Source organism: Spinacia oleracea, chromosome 5 (genome assembly GCF_020520425.1).
Source record: "Spinacia oleracea cultivar Varoflay chromosome 5, BTI_SOV_V1, whole genome shotgun sequence".
Classification (NCBI taxonomy): domain Eukaryota; kingdom Viridiplantae; phylum Streptophyta; class Magnoliopsida; order Caryophyllales; family Amaranthaceae; genus Spinacia; species Spinacia oleracea.
The window spans coordinates 112,448,540-112,470,464 of record NC_079491.1 but is presented as its reverse complement, the minus strand read 5'-3'; the positions used below and the strand labels follow the sequence as shown (position 1 = coordinate 112,470,464).

General features: G+C 42.2%; 1 protein-coding gene across 1 annotated transcript; it reads right to left on the bottom strand.

Annotated features, from left to right (window-relative positions):
• Positions 1 to 12,311: 12,311 nt before the first annotated feature.
• Positions 12,312 to 14,108, bottom strand: LOC130462061 (uncharacterized). The gene is made up of 2 exons (XM_056830415.1): positions 13,513 to 14,108; positions 12,312 to 13,439 (listed from the first exon to the last, which is right to left on the bottom strand). Exons 1-2 carry the CDS (start codon positions 13,723 to 13,725, stop codon positions 13,248 to 13,250), a joined length of 405 nt encoding a protein of 134 aa, XP_056686393.1. The 5' UTR covers positions 13,726 to 14,108; the 3' UTR covers positions 12,312 to 13,247.
• Positions 14,109 to 21,925: the final 7,817 nt, after the last annotated feature.

The window sequence follows — 21,925 nt, the reverse complement described above, 5'->3', positions numbered from 1 at the left end:
GGAAAATTCAAACCCAACTGGGCAGGCCCATACGTTGTCAAGAAGATCCTCTCCGGTGGAGCAGTCGAACTAACAGACGTCGATGGAACAGAATTCAGATCTCTGACAAACCTCGATCAACTTAAGAAGTTCTATGTCTAAAGTTCCATGTTCAAATTCAAGAATCCAATTCAAAGTCCTGTAAGGTCGTTAGAACTACGTCCGGCCTGATTCCTTAACGGGACTCGTAGGCAACCTCATTCCGAGGCCCGGCCACTTTAATACAAAAACAATTCAAACTTTCCTCAATTAAGGGCATCCTAAAAATCAAATTAAATTCAAAATTAAATTGTTGTTGTGTTTATTCCAAATGTGTCAATTCAAAGTAAAGCAAGTTCAAGCGGAATTTAACAATAACCCTTTATTTGGCTCTAAGGCCTTCAAAGCTAATTCAAATACAAGGTCAGGATCAAGTGAAGCAAAGTTCAAAGCCTTTTCACTTCCTAAACACATTTTCGAAACACACTTTCTAAACACATTCCAAAACACAATTCCTTCTAGTACAATTCAAACACATATAGCCTACAAAGATCTAGGGTCGGGCGACTACGCTATTAAGTCTTGGCACCTTGAGTACTATCCCCTGGCTCCTCCCGCAATCAATCATCAATCTTCCCCTTGCCCAGGCGGCGGGAGAAGGAACTTGCTAGCCCTCCAAGACGGGAGGATGACGAACCTCCTTTGGACTCCGAACGGTCAAGCACCGGACGGGCCACGCTCCCGTCACCTTCCTCATAGTCAGTTGATGCAGGGCGTCTAGCTCTATAACATCGGACTCTAACTGGTCCAGAGAGAGAAATGTCCCTCTGTCTTAGGCCTCTCATCCAAACAATGTACCCTGTAGACAGAGTATCTGGCTCGGGCGGGTATTGAACACTCAAGAATGGTTTAGTGACCCAATACCGCCTCCAGACTTCAAGTCGATTCGCATTCAGTGCAGCAGGTTTCGGGTTCCATTCAGTACAGTCCGGGATCTCCTTTTTCAAACCATACTGTCTCATCACTCGAGCAGGCGAGTAGAAGACCAGCATTGTGAGGCTTGGCACCCTCAAAGCAGTAGAACAAGAGGCATGCCTCATGGCAGCAATTCCCCACCAAGGAACTACCCACCTTATACAAGATCCAATTCCAGAAAGTGCGCTTCGCCACTCATCCAAAGAAAGTCGGCCATACATCATGGGCCGCACAGTGAACCCCTTTCTATTATAGCTTTCCATGTTCTCCGGTGGTGCCACCAGCATGAGCCTCTCCATCAGCCAGACCTTGGGGAGTATACAAGAAAAGAAATACAAAATTCAACATTCAAAATTCAAAATTCAAAATTCAAAATTCAACATTCAAAATTCCAGTACAAATTCAATATACAAGAAAGCTCCAGATCCTTACCTGGAGTAATACCGGACTTCCCGACGGCAAGGGAGAGGGGTCCGACTTCAGCATGTCAAGGCCCGTCAATGTTTCGCCAATCACGAGCGGCATTGGGTCCCGACCATTAGCAAATTGCTCTACAATCTCTATTAGGAAGGCATCACCAATGCCAAACCCATGTTTCGAAAAGAGGAAGCGAGCAAAGATACAAAAACTCAAGGCCCTCAAGCGGAAACCTTGGGAACATCAAGCCCAGCAAAGTAGGTGACAAGGAGGGACAAATCCACCCCTCTGCCATAAACAACAGCACTCAAAAGTGGGGGCTTCAAGCCCAAATATCTTTCAAAGCCCAAGAAAAAGTGTTCTTCAACACTAGGCATGCATGGCTCCGGCATAATGGGCCACCCTAATATGGCGCTAAATTCCTCAGGGAGGGGACATACCTCATTATTTCCAAAGCGGAAGACATGATGACTTGGATCCCAAGCCTCCAGAGCAGCAAGAAGGAAGTGCACATAAGCTTTACAAGCCGGAAAGAAGCGAGCACCCCAAGATGCAGACCATCGAGCTCCCTCTTCTCCAATTTGCCTAGCGAACCAAGCCATGAGTTCAAGGCATTTTCAAAAGACATAGCCATATTCTCTCTTCTTTTTTGTGAGGAAGTAGTATGCAAAGAATAGCACAGAAGGATTGTTGCATAAGAATGATCCGACAAGGTCCCTATTTATACAAGAGTCGGCTTGCACGACAGCACGCAGGCGCCAGGCGCCGAGCCCTGCGCCAAACGCAGGGGCCTACAGCGGAGGATGAGGCCACCGTCCTCTTTTATGACTCCCAATACACACCCTTTAGTGCTTCGGACAGCAGAGTACAACCTCCATTATTCAAGATTCCAAAGCCGCAAGCCGCGCAAATTCAAGCAGTCTGAGTCTGCGCTTCGGGCAGATTTCGGGTGAACTTTATTCAAAATTCAAGCATTCTAGTCCTAGATCGGCGTCCTAAGTCGAGTATGCATATGCATAGCAAAAGTTGAATATACTTTGACTTGCGCTTTTCCTAACCAAAAAGCCTCAGTCAAAGTGGGGGCTTATAGTGGGTATATACACCCGAAAAAATGGGCAAATTTTTTCTCAAATTTTTTGCAAATTCCTCATGCATGCATATAGCTACAAATTTAAAAGGGACACACAACGCATACAAGTTCAAATTTTCAAACATACAAACACCAAACCTCAAAATTCCAAACCAATTCAAGTTCAAAACCATACAACCATACAAAATTCAAATCCCAAACCGTACAAATCCATACAAATACAACCCAACCTATACAAAATCAAACCAAGGCAAGCTAGAACTCGCTACCATGCAGGGTCAGTATGAGTCATCATCAGCCGTAATGTCAACCACAGGCTCCTTGTTCCTGTTTCGGCTCCTAAAATGCTCCAGATCCCGATCCAGCTCCGTCCCAGGGGTACTAGGATCGTGCTGCGAGATACGAAGAGTGCCGGGAGAGGGATAAACTCCCTGCTGAGGAGAAGGGTACTGATAAGGCGGCGGCATCGCCATGAACTGGTGCGGTGCCCCAAACATCTGAGCCTGACGCATTCTCTCCATCTCCGACCAGTAAGCCTTTGGGGGGTTTTTTTTTGGATTTTCCCTACAAGGGGGCGGTTTCTTAGAAAATCATTGTATTTTTGTACCTCAAAGGAGTCGCCACCAAACATTATTTAGGGTCTTGTTTGAAAAGACCGCAAATGACTCTATTAGGATAAGACTTGAATCTTCGAAACGGATGGGTGAGATCCGGGCACGGGAACGAGATGCTTATTCCGCAAGCTTTAGCAATATTTCGAGCACGTGACATAGCATTTTCGAAAATACACTAGTTTAGACTATGTGGGTTTGAATTTTATAGAAAATAGAATCTCTACTTTGTATGGTAGTCACTTCGCTTTAATGTTAATTTAAGGGAACCTAAGATCGGTTTGTCCAAAAAATTATCTTTGTTAAGCGTGATGTAACCTTGCATTTTGTTTTATTTAGCATGTATGGTGATGAAAGTAATAAAGCAAATAAAGCAACATGCATCACAATAGTAAATAAGTGCGAAATTAGTAAATACAAGACCCCTTAGAGATGGACTAGGGAATAGGTCCACATTGCCTAGAAGGACTAGGCAAGTAAAGATGCGGAATTGAAAGTGCGGAATTGAAATTGCGGAATTGAAAGTGCGATATTGAAATTGCGGAATTGAAAGTGCGGTATTGAAATTGCGGAATTGAAAGGTGCATAATTGAAATCGCAATATTGAAAGGTGCATAATTGAAATTGCAATATTGAAACTTGTACTTGGGCACATGAGATTCGAACGCCAAGCGGCTCCTTAAAAATAAGTGCGCCCCACACGAATTCAAAGCCAAAAATCTCAACTTGGGAGACGTTGTTCATCCCAAAGTATCCTAGATTTTTCATATAGAACTTGAACTTGAAAGTTTGAATCTTGAAATATTGAACTTGAAATACTTGAACTTGAACTTGAAATATTGAATTTGTACTTGAAATATTGAAACTTAAGAGACTTGAATCTCAAAGATCGGGCCTTTTAATGTTGAAAAGGTTAGATCTTTGATGTGCTCTTACTTTGAAAGGATCCTAGTTTAGGGAAGTAGTCATGAGCAACCCTAAACATTGTGGGATCTTGAAATTTGAAAACTTGAACTTGTTTATTGAAAAATGGAGTCTTGAATCTCAAAAGACTAAACCTTTAGAAGTTAAAAAGGTGTCATCTTTGATTACTCCATGTTTGAAAGTGATTCTATGTAGGGGAATACAGTTAAACATAATAACATGTGCGGAACAATCCCCAAAGCCAGGAAACATGTATAAAGCACAGATTAAGCAAACTTACATTCGAAGCGTGTTTTCCACAATAATCTGTCAACGAACACGAACAAAGAACTCCACTTGTCGTTCCTCTACTTGGTTCACCGACACGATCAGATCCGTCTTGATAATCGTAGCTTAGACAATTAATAAAGATACTTTGCTTTTGGGAAGAACTCACTTTGGAGGCACAGAGAGAATTAGGGTTCTCTGTGTCTCTAGGGTTTGAGTAATATGAATTGTGTGTGTTGGAAACTAGGTTGTAAGGTTATATCTTTAACCTTACTAACCGACCAAGCAAGAAGCAAGGTCGGCTAGCAAGCCGTGCGAGCCAAGCAACGGACACACGCCCGCGCGCCCAGCGACACACTACAGGCCGAAGCCCACAGCGCGCGCGCCGAGCAGCTGGGCCGTGGGCCTTGCTCGCTCGTCGCTGCTGTTGCGCTATTGCTTGCTGCTGCGTTCTCGCGCCCAATGGGCTTGCCTCGCTTGCCTTGGCTCGCGAGCTTGCTGGCTCGTTCGGCCTTGCACGCTTACATGCTTGGCTCGACGGGCCGGCAACTCCGATGCCCTTCGTATTCGCGATTTAATATATTTCCGATATATTATTTATCGTTTCGTATACGACGAATCACCGTCATACGCTACGATTTATTCGTGTCGCCCAGCTTACGAATATTCGCGATACGATATACGATTCCGACAAAGGTCGTATCGTATAATACGTTTCCAACTAATTCCCGAAAAGCTATTAAATGAAATTCCGATTCATTTAATCCGGTGATCAATTACGTGTCATTGGTGTGACTTGTAGGTTCAGTCAAGAGTAAGTTGTGCGTTCAATATCCATTAGAACTCACTGATCAGAAGCATTGCTCCAGCTAGCTGTTCCGATCACTTGATCTCACTGAATTAATTGTTCACAATTAATCTGAACCTTGGTATTAGACTTAATGCACCTTGGGTGAAGGACATATTTCCTTCAATCGCCCACTTGTCATTCAGACAAGTGTGCATCCACATTCCTTTGTCACTTAGTGTTACTTACTGAACATAAGGTAAGATCCAAGCCATCCTTATGAGGTCCAGAAGTGTTTCTCGGATTACAGAGTTCAACTGTCAAACTTTTGCAGAAGGTTAAGCCTAACCATTCTGAGCACGGCCATGCATTTTATAGTATCTAACTCTCCGAGAGGCCTTGTTACACAACAACACCATATCCTATCAAAGATAGGAGGACAATCAATTCTTGCAATCTATGAACACTAACTTTGATTCATAGTACGCCCAATAACTGCTTTTATAGCCTCCTTTCACGGTGCGACGTTTAGCTAGTATCAAAGCGAACTAACTCTCAAACGAGCAGACATAATCGCTCATGTTCTGAGGAACGGTTTCTAATCACCATTAATGAGAACTACCTATGACATGACTTTAATCTCTTAAAGCGTTCTCATGGTCAATCCGATACAAGATCCAATAAGTATCTATGCAAAAGATTCTGACCTCCAGTCACTATAGTTCAAGAAATAGAACTAAGTAATCTACTTGCAATCTAATCTTCATTAGTCATTGGTCGTCCACCTTTCAATGACCTAGATTAGGGATCCTTTGTGACTTCAATATTCAAGTTCACTTATGGGTGTTTCTTTGTCAAAGAATCCATCTTGACATCCCATTTGAATGATTTGAATCACATGGACTTATCATTTAATTCTAAACCACAATTAAATGAATATGAAATAAATAAATTTCATAAATATGAAATGGTTAAACCAATTGTTTTAAACATAGATCTAACAGATATTCTAAAACAATACTTAGAAAATCAAAGCCATTCTCCAACATGCTTGATTCCCATGGTTGCTACATGTGCGTTGTGTTTCACTTGTGGCAACGGTTTAGTCAATGGATCCGCGACTTTGTCGTCAGTTTCAACCTTGCAAATCTCGATTTCCTTTCTTTCAACGATCTCTCGAAGTATGTGAAATCGCCGCAGTACGTGCTTGGACTTCTGGTGGCTCCTAGGCTCCTTTGCCTGGGCAATGGCTCCTCTATTGTCGCAATACAAAGCCACTGGTCCTTTAATGGAGGGGACAACACCAAGTTCTTCGATGAACTTCCGAATCCAAACAGCTTCCTTTGCTGCTTCTGAGGCAGCAATGTACTCGGCTTCAGTTGTAGAATCCGCAATAGTGCTTTGCTTAGCACTTTTCCAGCTTACTGCTCCGCCGTTGAGGCAGAACACAAACCCAGACTGTGATATGAAATCATCTCTGTCGGTTTGAAAGCTTGCGTCCGTATAGCCCTTAACAATCAACTCATCTGTACCACCATAAACCAGAAATTGATCCTTAGTCCTTTTCAGGTACTTTAGGATGTTCTTGGTAGCAGTCCAATGCGCCTCACCTGGTTCTGACTGGTACCTTCTCGTTGCACTAAGTGCGAACAAAACATCCGGCCTTGTACAAATCATAGCATACATGATGGATCCAATAGCTGAAGCATATGGAATTCCACTCATCTTTCTACGCTCATCAGATGTTTTGGGACACTGATTCTTGCTTAGATATACGCCATGTGACATGGGTAGATGGCCTCTCTTGGCTTCCATCATATTGAACCTAGCTAGCACTTTGTCAATGTAAGTGATTTGGCTTAGTCCAATCATCCTCTTAGATCTATCCCTATAGATCTTGATCCCCAATATGTATTGTGCCTCTCCTAAGTCCTTCATTGAGAAACACTTCCCGAGCCAAGTCTTTACAGACTCCAACATAGGAATGTCGTTTCCAATAAGCAGTATGTCGTCAACATACAAGACTAGGAATGCAATTTTACTCCCACTGACCTTCTTGTATACACAAGATTCGTCCTGATTCTTGATGAAGCCAAACTTATTGACTGCTTCATCAAATCGTTTATTCCAACTCGTTGATGCCTGCTTTAGTCCGTAGATGGACTTCTTAAGCTTGCATACCTTTCCTTGGTTCTTTTGATCGACAAAACCCTCCGGTTGTGTCATGAACACAGTCTCTTCAAGAACACCGTTCAAGAAGGCAGTTTTGACATCCATTTGCCATATTTCATAGTCATGAAAAGCGGCAATCGCAAGGATTATCCGAATAGACTTAAGCATCGCGACTGGAGAAAAGGTTTCATCGTAGTCAACACCGTGAACTTGTCTGTAACCTTTTGCTACCAATCTACCCTTGTATATGTATACAATTCCATCTTTGTCTTTCTTCAACTTGAAGACCCATTTGCATCCGATAGGTGTGAACCCATCCGGCAAATCAACCAAATCCCAGACTTGATTTTCAGACATGGAGTCTATTTCAGATTGCATGGCCTCTAACCATTTAATGGAGCTTGGGCTCGTCATAGCTTGCTTGTAAGTCAAAGGTTCATCACTATCCAATATGAGAACGTCTAAGTTTTCAGTCAAAAGGACGCCTGTCCATCTGTCCGGCTGAAACATAGTTCTATTTGACCTACGAGGGGCAACAACGTTTTGAGGAACTACTCCCACTGGCTCTTCTAAAGACCTTGGAGGTTCATCAACTTGAACTGCTTCTAAAGAGTTCTGAGTTCGTTGTTCGTCTCGAATCTCTTCGAGGTCTATTATTCTCCCACTTGTCAATTTGGAAATATGATTTCTTTCCAAAAAGACACCGTCACGAGCAACGAATACCTTGTTGTCTGACTTGTTGTAGAAATAATACCCCATAGTTTCTTTTGGATACCCAACGAAGAAACATTTGTCAGATTTGGGTTGTAGCTTGTCGGAAATTAATCGCTTGACATATGCTTCGCAACCCCAAATCTCCAGAAAAGACAACTTTTGAAGTTTCCCAGTCCATAATTCGTATGGAGTCTTTTCAACAGCTTTTGACGGAGCACGATTCAGTGTGAGTGCTGCAGTTTGCAACGCATGTCCCCAGAACTGTAAAGGAAGTTCGGCCTGACCCATCATTGACCTGACCATATCTAGTAAGGTCCTATTTCTCCGTTCCGACACTCCATTCCATTGAGGTGTCCCCGGAGCAATCAATTCAGAAAGAATACCGCATTCTTTTAGATGGTCATCAAACTCGTGGCTAAGATATTCACCTCCTCGATCTGATCTTAGAGCTTTGATTTTCTTGCCATGTTGATTCTCTACTTCATTTTGAAATTATCGGAATTTCTCAAACGATTCAGACTTGTGCTTCATTAAGTAAATATAGCCATATCTACTGAAGTCGTCCGTAAACGTTATGAAATAGCTTAACTCACCTCTAGCTTTCGTACTCATAGGCCCACATACGTCCGTATGTATTAGCCCTAGTAGTTCGCTTGCTCTTTCTCCCACCTTTGAGAAAGGTTGCTTTGTTATTTTGCCAAGTAAACAAGATTCGCATTGATCAATCTTCTCTAAGTCGAATGATTCTAGAATTCCTTTCCGTTGAAGTAATTCCATGCGCTTTATGTTTATATGGCCTAATCGATAATGCCACAGAAATGTGAGATCCGAATCACCAGTTTTAGCCTTTTTGGTACTTATGTTATAAATGTGTTTGCTCGTATCTAGCACATAAAGACCGTTTTCTTGTTGTTCTGAACCATAAAACATTCCATTCAAAGCAAAAGAACAACTATTGTCTTTAAATTGAAAACTAAAACCTTTAGAATCCAAACTTGAAACGGAAATGATGTTTCTGGTAATACTAGGAACATAGTAATAGTTTTCTAGTTCCAAAATAAACCCACTAGGCAAAGAAATAAAATAAGATCCTACGGCTAATGCAACAATCCGTGCTCCATTTCTCACGCGTAGATCCATCTCGCCTTTATCAAGCTTTCTACTTCTCCTTAGTCCCTGTGAATTGGAACATAAGTGTGAGCCACAACCAGTATCTAATACCCAAGAAGTAGAATTAGCAAGATTACAATGTATAACACACATACCTGAAGTAGAAGCAACGTTCCCGTTCTTCTCATCTTCCTTCTTCTTCAAGCAATCTCTCTTCCAATGCCCCTTCTTCTTGCAGTAGAAGCACTGAGAGTCGGCAGGAGAACGAGTCGCCCTTTTCTGTTTACCAGAACCGGCGCCATTGGACTTGGATGAGGGAGAAGCCTTGCCCTTACCCTTCTTGCCCTTGTTCTTGCCTGATTTCTTGAAGTTCTTGCCCTTACGCACCATAAGCATATCATGCTTATTCTCTTGCTTGAGCGTCTTTTCAACGGTTTTCAGCATACCGTGAAGCTCAGTAAGAGATTTCTCCATGCTGTTCATGTTGTAATTCAACTTGAACTGATCATAGCCATTATGAAGCGAATGGAGAATGATGTCAATAGCCATTTCATTTGAGACGTCAGAATCTAGAGCTCTCATGTTCTCAAAGAGCCCAATCATTTTAAGAACATGTGGGCTCACTGGTTCTCCTTTCTTGAGCTTAGTCTCAAGGATCAACCTTTGAGTCTCGAATCTTTCGATTCTGGCTTGGTCCTGAAACATGTTCTTCAACTCCGAGATAATTTGGTAAGCATCCGAGTTAATGAACGTTTTCTGAAGTTCAGGACTCATGGATGCAAGCATCACACATTTGACATCCCTGTTGGCCTGAATCCGACGATTAAGGGCAGCTTGAGTTATCTCTAGCACAGCCTCTTCCGATAACTCTTCCTCAAGGACATATTCTTTTTCCTCATGCATAAGAACTATTTGTAAGTTCCTTTACCAGTCGAGGAAATTGTTGCCATTCAACTTCTCTTTGTCGAGAATTGAACGCATGTTGAAAGTGTTATTGTTTGCGGCCATTTTTTATTACTACAATCGAAAAGAATTTGCAATAAATAACCATTCATACAATTCAATAACTTTGAAATAAAAGCAAAACATGCAATCATTAAAGCTATTAAAAACATCTCATTCATGCAAAAAGCAAAAACATGGTCCAAAATGAATGAAACGATTCCAAGACCCCAAAAGTCCTAAATCCTTAAGCAGCTTTAGCATGTCTTAAGTAGTTTAAGATTTTAGGTAAGCAAAACCTATTGCTAGTAATTTCCAAATTACTCTTGGTTAATAAATTAATGCCATAATTTATCCCATTGCCACAACTTAATGCCATTGTTGTTTGAGTTGTAACCACAATCAACGTGCTCCTTTAGGACTCCTTACCACCTAAGTCAACTAAAATAGCACCTCGCTTTAGCGTAAACCTACTATCTTAGATCCCTAGATTTTTTTAAGTGTTGATTTGGAAGGCAATTTTTAAAACTAAATATTACTTGGACCTAGTTGTTTCTATGTTGGTTCGATTATTTAGTGAACTTAAAACTAATCGATTCATAGGAAACAACCTGTTCATGCAAAGCATACATACATTCATGCATTCATGCATAATATATATATTAAAATGCATAAATAAATGGTGATCTAGTATGGCCCAAAACTTTTGTCTTGAAGCATCCAATCTTCATCACCTCCTTGTTAGCTTGGCATCGTCTTGAATCTTCGTTCAAATGCTAACTTAAAGTTCTAAACTTAGAAATACTTGAAAATAATAAAATTACATCAAAATTTCCATGGTACGCAGACCATATTTAAAACTTTACATACAAAGATAGAACGGTACGCAGACCGTATTTAACTATCCTAAATTTGGCCATACTAGTCACTTGGAGTACCTGCATTGCATAAAATATATATTCTACGCATTCATCCATTCTTGTGCTAAAAAGAATGGCCCATGTTAATATGCAAGTATTTAGGTGAATTAATTAAAATTCACGTTCACATAAACGCGTCCTAAAAGATTAATCAATTTCCAAATTATTAATCCTTAGACTTTATTCTAATTAAAATTGAATTTAATTAAAATAATGCGACCTACGAAATAATTAAAATAATTATTTCATTTTAATTTCATTTAGTGGCTCCCACTCAAACCAATAATTATTCCGGATAATTAATTATGAAATATTAAATTAAAACTCGCGGCCCGGCCCAAGCAAATAAAATATTAAATTAAATATCCCGTTAGCCCAAATTAAAGCAAATATACGAAGCCCAACGAATTAAACGATTTAAAAAAAACGTCCAACTGCTTGATTGGGCTAGGCTTGCACCCAGCCCCGCCTCGCGTGAGGCCCAAGAGCACACGAGCAAGAGCTCGCGCACTCCGCCCCATCGCTTGTCCCCGCAGCGATGCTGCCCTGCGCTGCGTGTTGTGCATCGTGAGTGCTCGATGTCGCAAGGCTTGCGCCTCGCTTCGTCGCAGCCCCGCAAGCTACCTCGCCTGCCCTTCCTCGCCCAGCGCGCACGAGGGACGCAGCATCGCTGCTGCTGCCCGTGTCGCATGGCTCGGTCGCGCACAATGGCCTCGTATGGCTCGACGAGCCATACTTCCACCATGCTCATGTTCGTGTTTTTGGTTCGTAAAACGGACCAACTTCATTAAAATTAAATTTAATTCACGAACTTGCATTAATTTTATTTTTCAAAAAAAAGTTACGATTTAATTTTCGAAAAACAACGATTTTCAACGATTTAATAAACTTTAACGACAATCCAATTTCGTAAAATTAATAAATCAAGGGCTAACAATATTCAAACTTTCAAGAACGATCGAATCAACTTTAAAGTTTGAACTTTTAATTAATAAAATCCGAAACTTTATATCGTTCATTCACAATTAAATTTCAGATTATTAATAATTTGGTTTAAGTGCGATTAAAATTAACGAAACCATTCAAAATTTTAATCCAATAATTTTTAAAATTAGCCACTGAACCATGAAATTATACCCCCTTCCCCAATTAACCGAATTATTAAACCAAAATTAATTAAAATTCATTTAGGGTTGCAAATTTTACGAACTAGATTTTAGCCCGTGCTATGCACGGATTCTAAAAATTGTTATGTTTAAATAAAACTCTTATGTATATACCAATTTTATATATTAGATTAGATTATTTTTTTATTGCATTGAATTTCATTTTAGATTTTTTTTAAAATTATGAGAGTGTTTGTTTTTGGATGAAATTGTATATGCTAATATTAATAATTAATCAATAAAAATATCTACGTGGCACTTAATTATTTATCTACGTGACACTTGACTTTTCTAATTAAAAAATAATTTTGAAATCTTATTTTTCATTGGTTGTAACCCTTAGATTTCATACGCTGCGCTCTAAAATTAGACTAATGTTTGATTAAGTTAAATTTATTTATTTTATTTTAGATTAGTGTTTGATTTTGGATGAATTTTATTTTAGATTTATTTTTTTAATTATTAGACTGTTTGATTTTAGATGGAGTTGTATATATTAGTAATTAATTAATTAAAATATCTTCGTGGCACATAACTAATTATCTACGTGGCAATTGATTTTTTTAATTCAAAAATAAATTAGAAATCTTATTTTTCATTGGCCGAAACCATTAGTAATCCTAGGTGGTGCTCTAATATTTCAGCAAATATGCCTCCTTTAGGTGGCGCTCTAATATTTCAGCAAATATGCCTCCTTTATATATATATATTAGATTGGGAAAAGGCAAAATTAGGGTTTATACTTATCGGAAAAATCTGAAATTTTTACCATAGATCAAGCATGTACCATAAATCCTGCAAAGTTGTCAGGAAGCCGATGTGCACCCGGCTGTTCCTGCTTGGCGCCATCACTCTACTCACTAGAGCCAAGAGGAAGAGCCGAACCCTCTGCTCCGCAGATATGCCCACACTATGAATAGCATCCATGATCACCGTCACAGAAGCATGAGTGTCATCATCCGCCAAATCAGCAACAGGGTCGAGCAAGTCCTTGGCGGTATTCGAGAACCACTTCATCCCAGAATCAAAAATCACGTTCCTCTCAGAAAAGGGAAGGCCCGTAATCATGGCAAACTCGAAAGGGGTAATGGTGATCTCCCCCCATGCCATATGAAAAGTGTTGGTGGTATCCCACTACCTCTCCAGCAAAGCCTGTAACCGGGGTTTGATCCCCGTTCTCCTCGGAGTATCTCCCATGGCACGCCGGAAATCGACCAGGCCCGTCTGCAACCAGATCTCCATAGCCTCCTCGTCAGCACAGATGGCACGAAAAGCCTTCTGAAGCTCCGCCAAGGACCAAAAGGTGCGAAACGGCTCTCCATCGGCCTACAGATGACCGAATCAGCTCAAAACCTATACAAGTACAAGATACAAATTCAAAGCACATTACAAGACTCACCAAGCCAGCGCGAGGCCGCTGAGACAAATGAAAGTCCGATCGAAACACTATATCGGAAGGACTCCAACCAGTGCCAACGAAAGCGGGTAGACTCCGAGGAATCATGCCCCCCTCCGACGCGTTTGTGGCAGCCGCTTCATCATCCGGAGCATCCTCCATAGCAGCTCGAACCACCGAGCGTTCGGCGAGCTTTCTTCGAGTGTGATGAGGCATACTAAGTCATGCAAAATACAAAAACATCAAGATTCTAAACTGGGGGCTATCCTAAACTAGCTCGTACGAAGTCAAAGTTCAAAAAAAATCCCAATGGCGGTATAAACACAACCAGGGACCTCTACACCAACGCCTAGGCTACCCATGCCGAAGCAGGTATGCAAAGTTCTACACCAACGCCTAGGTGTAGATACCTACTTTTGTCCCCATTCCCGAAAGGGAAAGGTTCGATGATGAAAGCGTAAATCTCCACTTGACAACGCATCTCCTATAAAATAACGAATCTCAATTCCCCTTTTCATTTCACCCGAAACCTGCTATTTATGGAAACCTGCTAAAAATAGTAACTGCCGTAAAAGGTAGCTTCTAAAAGTGGCAAGTCATAAAAGATAGAAACCTGTCAGAATTAGGTGTTGCACTCCAACATAAATCCTAAATGAGCTAGAAAACTGCAAGAATCCTATTCCTAATATGATTCGGAAATAAGAGTTACGTATTAATTAAAATCCTAACGAGCCTAGAGTTCGTAACAGGCCCAGACGCATTCCGTAATGAAATTGATACGCACTAAAAGACTCGATTAAGTCTCAAACACTACGGATTTCAGGAATCCGAATCTGACTAAGAAAACAGCCCAGACCCTATTTTCAACGCCTGGCTCTGGGCGCTTAAATTACCTGGGTACGTGTTTTTTCCTAATTCTTTGTGGATTAGAACTCCGCAATTCTATCTTTCCACGAAATCTTCCCTATAAATACAGCCCCAAATTCGACGTGAAGGGAACACACACAATTCATATTCTGAGTATTGACTCCAACCCTTAGCCTAAGCCTCACGCTGCGAAATTGTTCACGCGTTCTGTCGCAATCGATCCACAAATCGAACAGAACGTATCCTGTCCCATAATTTGAGATTCGTTTAATAAAAAGGAGAAATAGCAAAGTCAAAGTGGTTAGTTTTCTGAGAACCGTGACGCACCTCTCAAGGGTGCGTCGTAATGTGCCCCTTCTCGATGATTTAATTGCTTTCCTCGCCCTTTTTATGAACTGTTAAACTAACTAGGTCTGATTGTTCTATCACGCCTAACAAATATAATATTTTTGGGAAATTGAATTATCATGCTAGGTCCCTCAATACTATCTAAATCAGATAATCACGATCGATCTAGTATTATATGTTGCATATTGCTAAAATCAACTCAGATTAGTTTAATAGTTAACGCATGTCCCTTCAATTATTTATGCTGAGCTAGTAAGGATATCCTGCCTCTGGAGTTATCGACGAGCAAAGTACTCCTCTCGGTAGTTACAGTCCCCCGAACCCTCAATCTCTACCTTGCGGGTGTATGTTGAGAGATCCCCACACCAGGGATCACAAGGGAACCTACGGCCGTCGTGGTCAAACATAATTGCACTCCCTTTATGTCACGATAACCGGGTTTTGTCAGTTTTTCTCATTGTTGTTAAAAACTGAATGGCGACTCCTATATTACTAGTCAATTGGGTGTATACTCACAGGAAATCCAATTACACTTGATTGAATAAAAGAATCGTCACACCCACGAGGGACGAGGTCACACATTAGCCTCGCGCTTTTTCGACCCCCTCACAGTGGCGACTCCACTGGGGAAAGTGAAGGAAATACTCGTTCTTGTAGGTAATCAAAATAGCGAAGGGTGAAACGATCCTACCCCGCGTTTATTTCCCCATCAAGTTGGGACGACCTGAAAATCAGCATATTAATGTGAACGGGCAGAACCGCATAACGAATCTCGGCTCCCTCGGGAGTTGGGACTAAGGATACCTTTTTTCGCCAATAGGGGGGTGCATACGCCGCGCATGTTTCCCACTTGGTACTTGTGCAGGTAGTACACCTATCCCGAACCCAATCGCTCGCTCATTAGGTCCCTCTCGCCTGCATGCCCCCTTGGCTTGCACTTGCGGGTTGGCCTCTTGAGCGAAATTCGTCTGTTGAAGACACTACCTCGACCGGGGCATGTGTTGGATCTACGATAGAAGCGGTACCAAGCCAGGCACAGATAAATACCCATAGAAGCCTATCATAAACTACATGACATGTTAGTATCGCCTCATGATGAATGTTAGTTATGTATAGCGAAATATGTGATTGTGTGTGAGAAACTATCCTAGAAAACCAACGACCTTAAAAATTGCCCAAACGTTCATAGACTAATTGGCCAAAGAGTTATGCCGAAATACGTGTTCCGCAAACCCGAATGGTCGCCACAAAAATAAGCGACGCTCGGAATGGCCTGTAACGAATCCCACAAACGCTGCTACGCGTAAAGGACGTTATTAGGCAAGCACGCAAATCGAAGTCGCATAAACAGAAAACAGAAAACGAGAACCAGCCAGGGACGCATTTTCAACGCCCCTGGCTGGGCGCCAGAATTTCTCACGCCCCTCGCCGGACGCTGAAGTTGCTGCTTGGCCTTCTGGTCAGGCGCAGCAGCCTCGGTGCCCGCGCAAAAGGAAAATACGTATCACAGAAAAAATGTTCGTAAAAAGAATCGCTACGAGGGCGTAAGGAAAGCACTCGATTTCAAAAGCGGCTCGTAAAAAATTAATAACTCTTTGCGTCGTTGTTAGGCCTCCTACGACGACAATGCTCGCACTAAAAAAACCGAACAAGCTAACAACTATGAATGTCACACGGGCAAGTGTTTCGAAAATCCAAAGAATGACCAAAAGAAAAAAAAACCAAAAAGTGTACCAACAAAAGAAAGAGTGAAAAACCAATAGAGAGAGTCGAAGTCTAGACTAAGTAATGCTTGAAACTTTGGGAACCTAAACTTTAGCTTATCTTATGCCTAGGACTGGTCCTGCCACTTGGTGCCGATCAGGGAATCAACGGTTAGTGCGTCTCGAAGATACATCGCCAACATCAGGTTTAGTAACTCCAAGCTCCGTCCGTCATCCCTCATTTCAAGGATCTCCGCTTCCCCAACCTCGATTCGCACCTTCAAACATGTCCATCGAAGATTTGCAAGAGCAGATGGCTCAAATGACCCGACTCATGGGCCAACTGAAAATGGAAAATGAAGCTTTAGCGGCTGCGCAAGCCAAAAATGACCTCGATAACGAGAAGAGGATTGAAAAAATGGTCCTACAGCAAACCATGGGGAGCAAATACTTCTCCCTCGATCCTGAACCTTTTCCTGGCAAACTACCAGAAAAGTTCAGTTCATCTGACTTACCAAAGTTCAAGGCCACGGACAACCCCCGTGATCATCTACTGAGCTTTGTGAATGCCATGAACTTGAAAGGCGTGGATAAGTCCATGTACTTACCTGCCTTTCCTTTGTCCTTGGAACCTGTGCCGCTCAAATGGTACTATCACCAGGACCCTAAGCTCTTCCCCACTTGGGAAGACTTTGTCAATGTCTTCATCAAGCAATACTCGTCGAACATGGATTTCCAAGTCACCATGCGCGAGCTGGAAGTTCTCTTCCAAAAGAAAAATGAGGGTTTCACGACCTACTTTGCTAGATGGAGGGACCAGGCGGCCCAACTAATCAATGGGCCTCCCGAAACAGAATTGGTCCAAAAATTCATTGACAACCTGGACCCGGCTTACAGACAACACCTTAGGTACCTGGGACTTGACACTTTCAAAAGAGTTTATGATGTGGGAATAAAGATCGAGGACGACCTCGCCAAAACCATACAAAGCAAACCCACATATAAAAACAACACCTATAATCGGGGTAACACATCCCAAGCCCAAGAAGTCCATGTTGTAGAAGAGACTCCCGCCCGAAGAAGCCCTGGAAGATGGGTCCGAGACCGAAAGTTTGCCCCACTCGGGTCGACTTTGGTACAAGCCTTTGAAAGACTAACCAATCAAGGAAAGTTGAGACCTATAGGTCCCACCCGTGACCCTCCTGTCAAAAGCAAATATTGGGTCGAAGGTACTTATTGCAAATTCCATCAAGGAAATGGGCATGACACTGAAAACTGCTAGAATCTAAAACATACGATCCAGGACATGATAGAGGATGAAGTGATACCTCTCCCTAACGTTGGCAAACCCAACAACAACAAGAGCCCACTCGGCTCTTGTCACATCTCTCTCGACCAACCAGAGAATTTCGACCCCACGGTGTACATCACGCCTCAAGGTGCACCACTCGCTGTGGTCCCTATGGATCGAATCGAGAGATAAGTGTGCGGTGTGTGGAATGATGATGCTGAAGATATTTACCTATCTTAAGTATCGGGCCAGGACCTCTTCACCGAAACTTGGCCCGGGTATGCTCTCATTGACACCACCCCTCAGGAGCCCGAGGTCGACAACCTCACCCGATCCGGAAGAATATACCAACCGGATATTCACCCACCTCCTATGGACGACATCCCGGTTAGGCAAACTCCTGAGAATGGACGGCACGCCACCGTCGCAGAAGTCATTGGAAATCCTCTCCTGAAACAACTAAAAAGAACCAAGGCCGAGATTACCATCTGGGATCTCATGTGTACTTCAAAGGAACATCGCGAAAAGCTTATTCGCTCACTCGACCTCATCTCAGTACCTACAGATATCACACCTGACTCACTAGTTAGCCATATCACGAGAGATGCCGGAGAAAAAGCCATAGTTTTCACTGACAAAGACTTGCCCAAAGAGGGGGGTACTCACAATAAAGCCCTTTACCTAGTGGTTGGATGCAAAGGACAAAACATCCCCCTAGCGCTCGTAGATAATGGTTCGATGGTTAATGTCTGCCCATTGTGAACCGCCCATTGCTTGGGGCTAGGAAACGATGACTTCCAAACCTCCACGCAAGGGGTACTAGCTTATGATGACTCCCGAAGGCCTGTATTGGGAAAAATCAACCTTACCATACAAACCGGGCCTGTGGCACGCACCACGGAGTTTCAAATAATCGACATCAAGCCCACTTTCAACCTCCTCTTGGGGCGACCTTGTCTCCATGACTTAGGAGGTGTGGCTTCTACCTTGCACCAAATGGTTAAACTTAACCATAACGGGGTAATACTAGAAATCCGCGCCCCTCCTCTCGACGTCAGTTGCACTATGGTTGGAACGGCCGAAACTGCAGACGACCTTTACGGGTTTCAAATGGAAGAAGCAATCCAGTTCATCGAAGAATATGATCCAGCATTCCTAGACCCGCATACATCCTGAGTCATCCCTAGAATGATGTTAGCTCAAGGTTATTTCCCAGGAACCCCATTGGGTATAAGGAAGAAGGAATACACATTCCATCCTTTTCCCAACAAATCTACTCCCTTTGGCTTAGGCTATGAACCAACGGAGGAAGATATTGCTGACCGCCTGTCTAGGCTACGCCTTAACAAAGCCAAACAAACCACCCTCCTCCCCCCGTATCAAAGGACCCTTAACGGGATGTTCGTTCGGGAAGGAGAGGAACACCCATGCTGTGATTTCCCTGAACCCTTCGTTCAGGATGGCTTGCTAAAACCCGGATTTGAAATTTTCCATGACTGCCACACCTTGGATGAGGCACCCCACCTCACCAAGACTATAACAGCTGAAATATTGGACAACCAGGCTCTATGGACATTGTTTAACGAATCGAGGCCTATGGAGAACGAGACTGTGATGACTACCCTAGCTTTACAAGATGAAGGTTTCGATCCAACCCGGTTAATCTCTCCTGCATCAACACTAGAAGAGGTCGAGAACGGATGGGTGAAGACATATCAGTGGGTCAATGCAAAAGGAATGGAATTCAAGATTAGTACCGGTGAAGGACCGAAGTTTTATGAGATTAAACCCCAGGCTTGAGCCATATAGAGCACCATTAGTAAAAAGCGCCTAGTAGTTCTTTAGATTGATAGAAAAAAATAATAGAGACTTTAGATGGTCCTAAGGCCCCTTAGAATTGTTAGGTTATGATACATATGATATTACATAAATCATGCGGAAACAACCATTAACTAGTGGAAAAAGGCTTATTTGCATCCCCGCATTTGCCACGCCATTCTAAACATGTGACGCAAATGACAAATTTTAGCATAAAATTTAGTCATTTGCGTCGCAGCTTTGTTAAACTGCGACGCAAATGACTCTAGGATGCCCCCCAGAGTCATTTGCGTCGCAGATTAGTAAAACTGCGACGCAATTAACTCAATCAAGTGCGTCGCAGATTTACTAATCTGCGACGCAAATGACTCTGGGGGGCATCCTAGAGTCATTTGCGTCGCAGTTTAGTAATTCTGCGACGCAAATGATGTTTTGAATTTTTTCTAAAATTTAATTTTGTTGGCGCTAGCTAGCTCTCCAATGCGATATTCCACAGCGACCTAAATTGAAACCCAATTGCAAAAGCTTCACCCCTCACTGCTTCAATTCCTTCCTCCAACTTCCTCGGCCTTCCTCGTCCTCCGCCGTCAACCTCGTCCTCCGCCGTCAACCTCCGTCTTCCTCGACCTGCTGTTCGTCTTCCTGTCGCGTCAACCTCCTCTTCGCACAGCTCATTGTCCTCCAACTTCCTGCTCGTCGCCGCCCCCTGATCGTCGTTCAACCCCCGGCCTCTTCACAGGTCACTGTCGCCGCTGCTTGCTAACGCCGTCGGCTGCCACGCCGCTGGCCCTCCTCTCTTCAATTGCTCCATCGATTAATTAGGTACATTTAAATTTTATTTTGTGGATATTATTTAATTGAATTTTAATTGTGCATTTTAATTATAATTGTGGATATTATGTTTGAATTTTAATGGTACATTTTAGTTGAATTTTAAGATTGAATTTTAATTGTGGATATTATTTAATTGAATTTTAATTGTGCACATTTAAGATTTAGGTTTTGTTGAATTTTAATTGTAGTTTTTGGTGAATTGTAATAGTTGGTTTTGTTGAAATTATTTGTTTATTACAATTAGGTTTTGTTGAATTAAGGTTATGAAATGAATTTTTGGGTTTGTGTAGGTTTATGAGATGGTTTGTGTAGGTTATGAAATGATGTTTTGGGTTTGCTACAAAATTCGGGTTTGTGAATTTGTGATGTGAAATGAATTGTACTATGGGAACTTGTTATTAGTTATGGTATCATAATCATTGTGATAATGGTGATGATAATGAAATTGAGGATGATATTGGTGTTGAAAGTGAGGAAGAAGAGGAGAAAGATAGGATAGATGATATGATGCATGATGTGGAAGACCATCATTTCGTTGAGCGTCCCCATATGTATGATAGTATAATCAAAGCTTCCGCAACACCATTATATCCTGGTTCTACACAAACTGTACTTGGTGCCGTCATCGAATATTTCAACTTAAAGGTGGAAAACGGTTGGACCAACAAGAGTTTTTCACAGTTTTTGGAGGCCACGTCTGGTAATCTTCCTGAAGGAAACAAACTTCCAAGGTCTAACTATGAGGCCCAGAAGCTTATGTGTCCTTTGGGTATGGATTATGAGAAGATACACGCGTGTCCAAATGATTGCGTGTTGTATCGAAAGCAGTATGCAAATCTGCATGAGTGTCCAAGATGCGGATTGTCCCGTTACAAGATCGTGGAGAATGATGCAACATCAACTAAGAAGAAACCTTCTCCGGCTAAGGTGCTTTGGTATCTTCCAATTATACCAAGATTTAAGCGCCTTTTCTCAGAAGAGAAAACTGCAAAACTCTTGAGGTGGCATGCCGAGGGGAGGAAGAAAGATGGGTTAATGAGGCATCCTGCTGATTCTCCACAATGGAGGAACATTGATCGAAAGTACAAGGTCTTTAGGGAAGAAGTTCGGAATCTCAGGCTTGGTCTTTGCACGGATGGAATGAACCCATTTGGGACACTTAGTACCCAATATAGAACTTGGCCGGTTCTTCTCACCATATACAATTTGCCTCCTTGGTTATGCATGAAGCGTAGATACATCATGTTGTCGCTCTTAATCTCTGGGCCTAAACAACCCGGAAATGACATAGATGTGTATCTAGAGCCACTCATTCAAGATTTGAAATTGTTGTGGGATGAAGGGGTGTTGATGTTTGATGCATACACCAAAACCAATTTCACTTTACGTGCCATGATTTTTTGTACGATAAATGATTTCCCGGCTTATGGAAATTTGTCAGGGTATTCTGTAAAGGGAAAGAAGGCATGTCCAGTTTGTCATGATGATTTGGTCTCGAGGCGCCTAAAATTTTGTGGGAAAGATGTGTACATGGATTACCGGATGTATCTTCCTG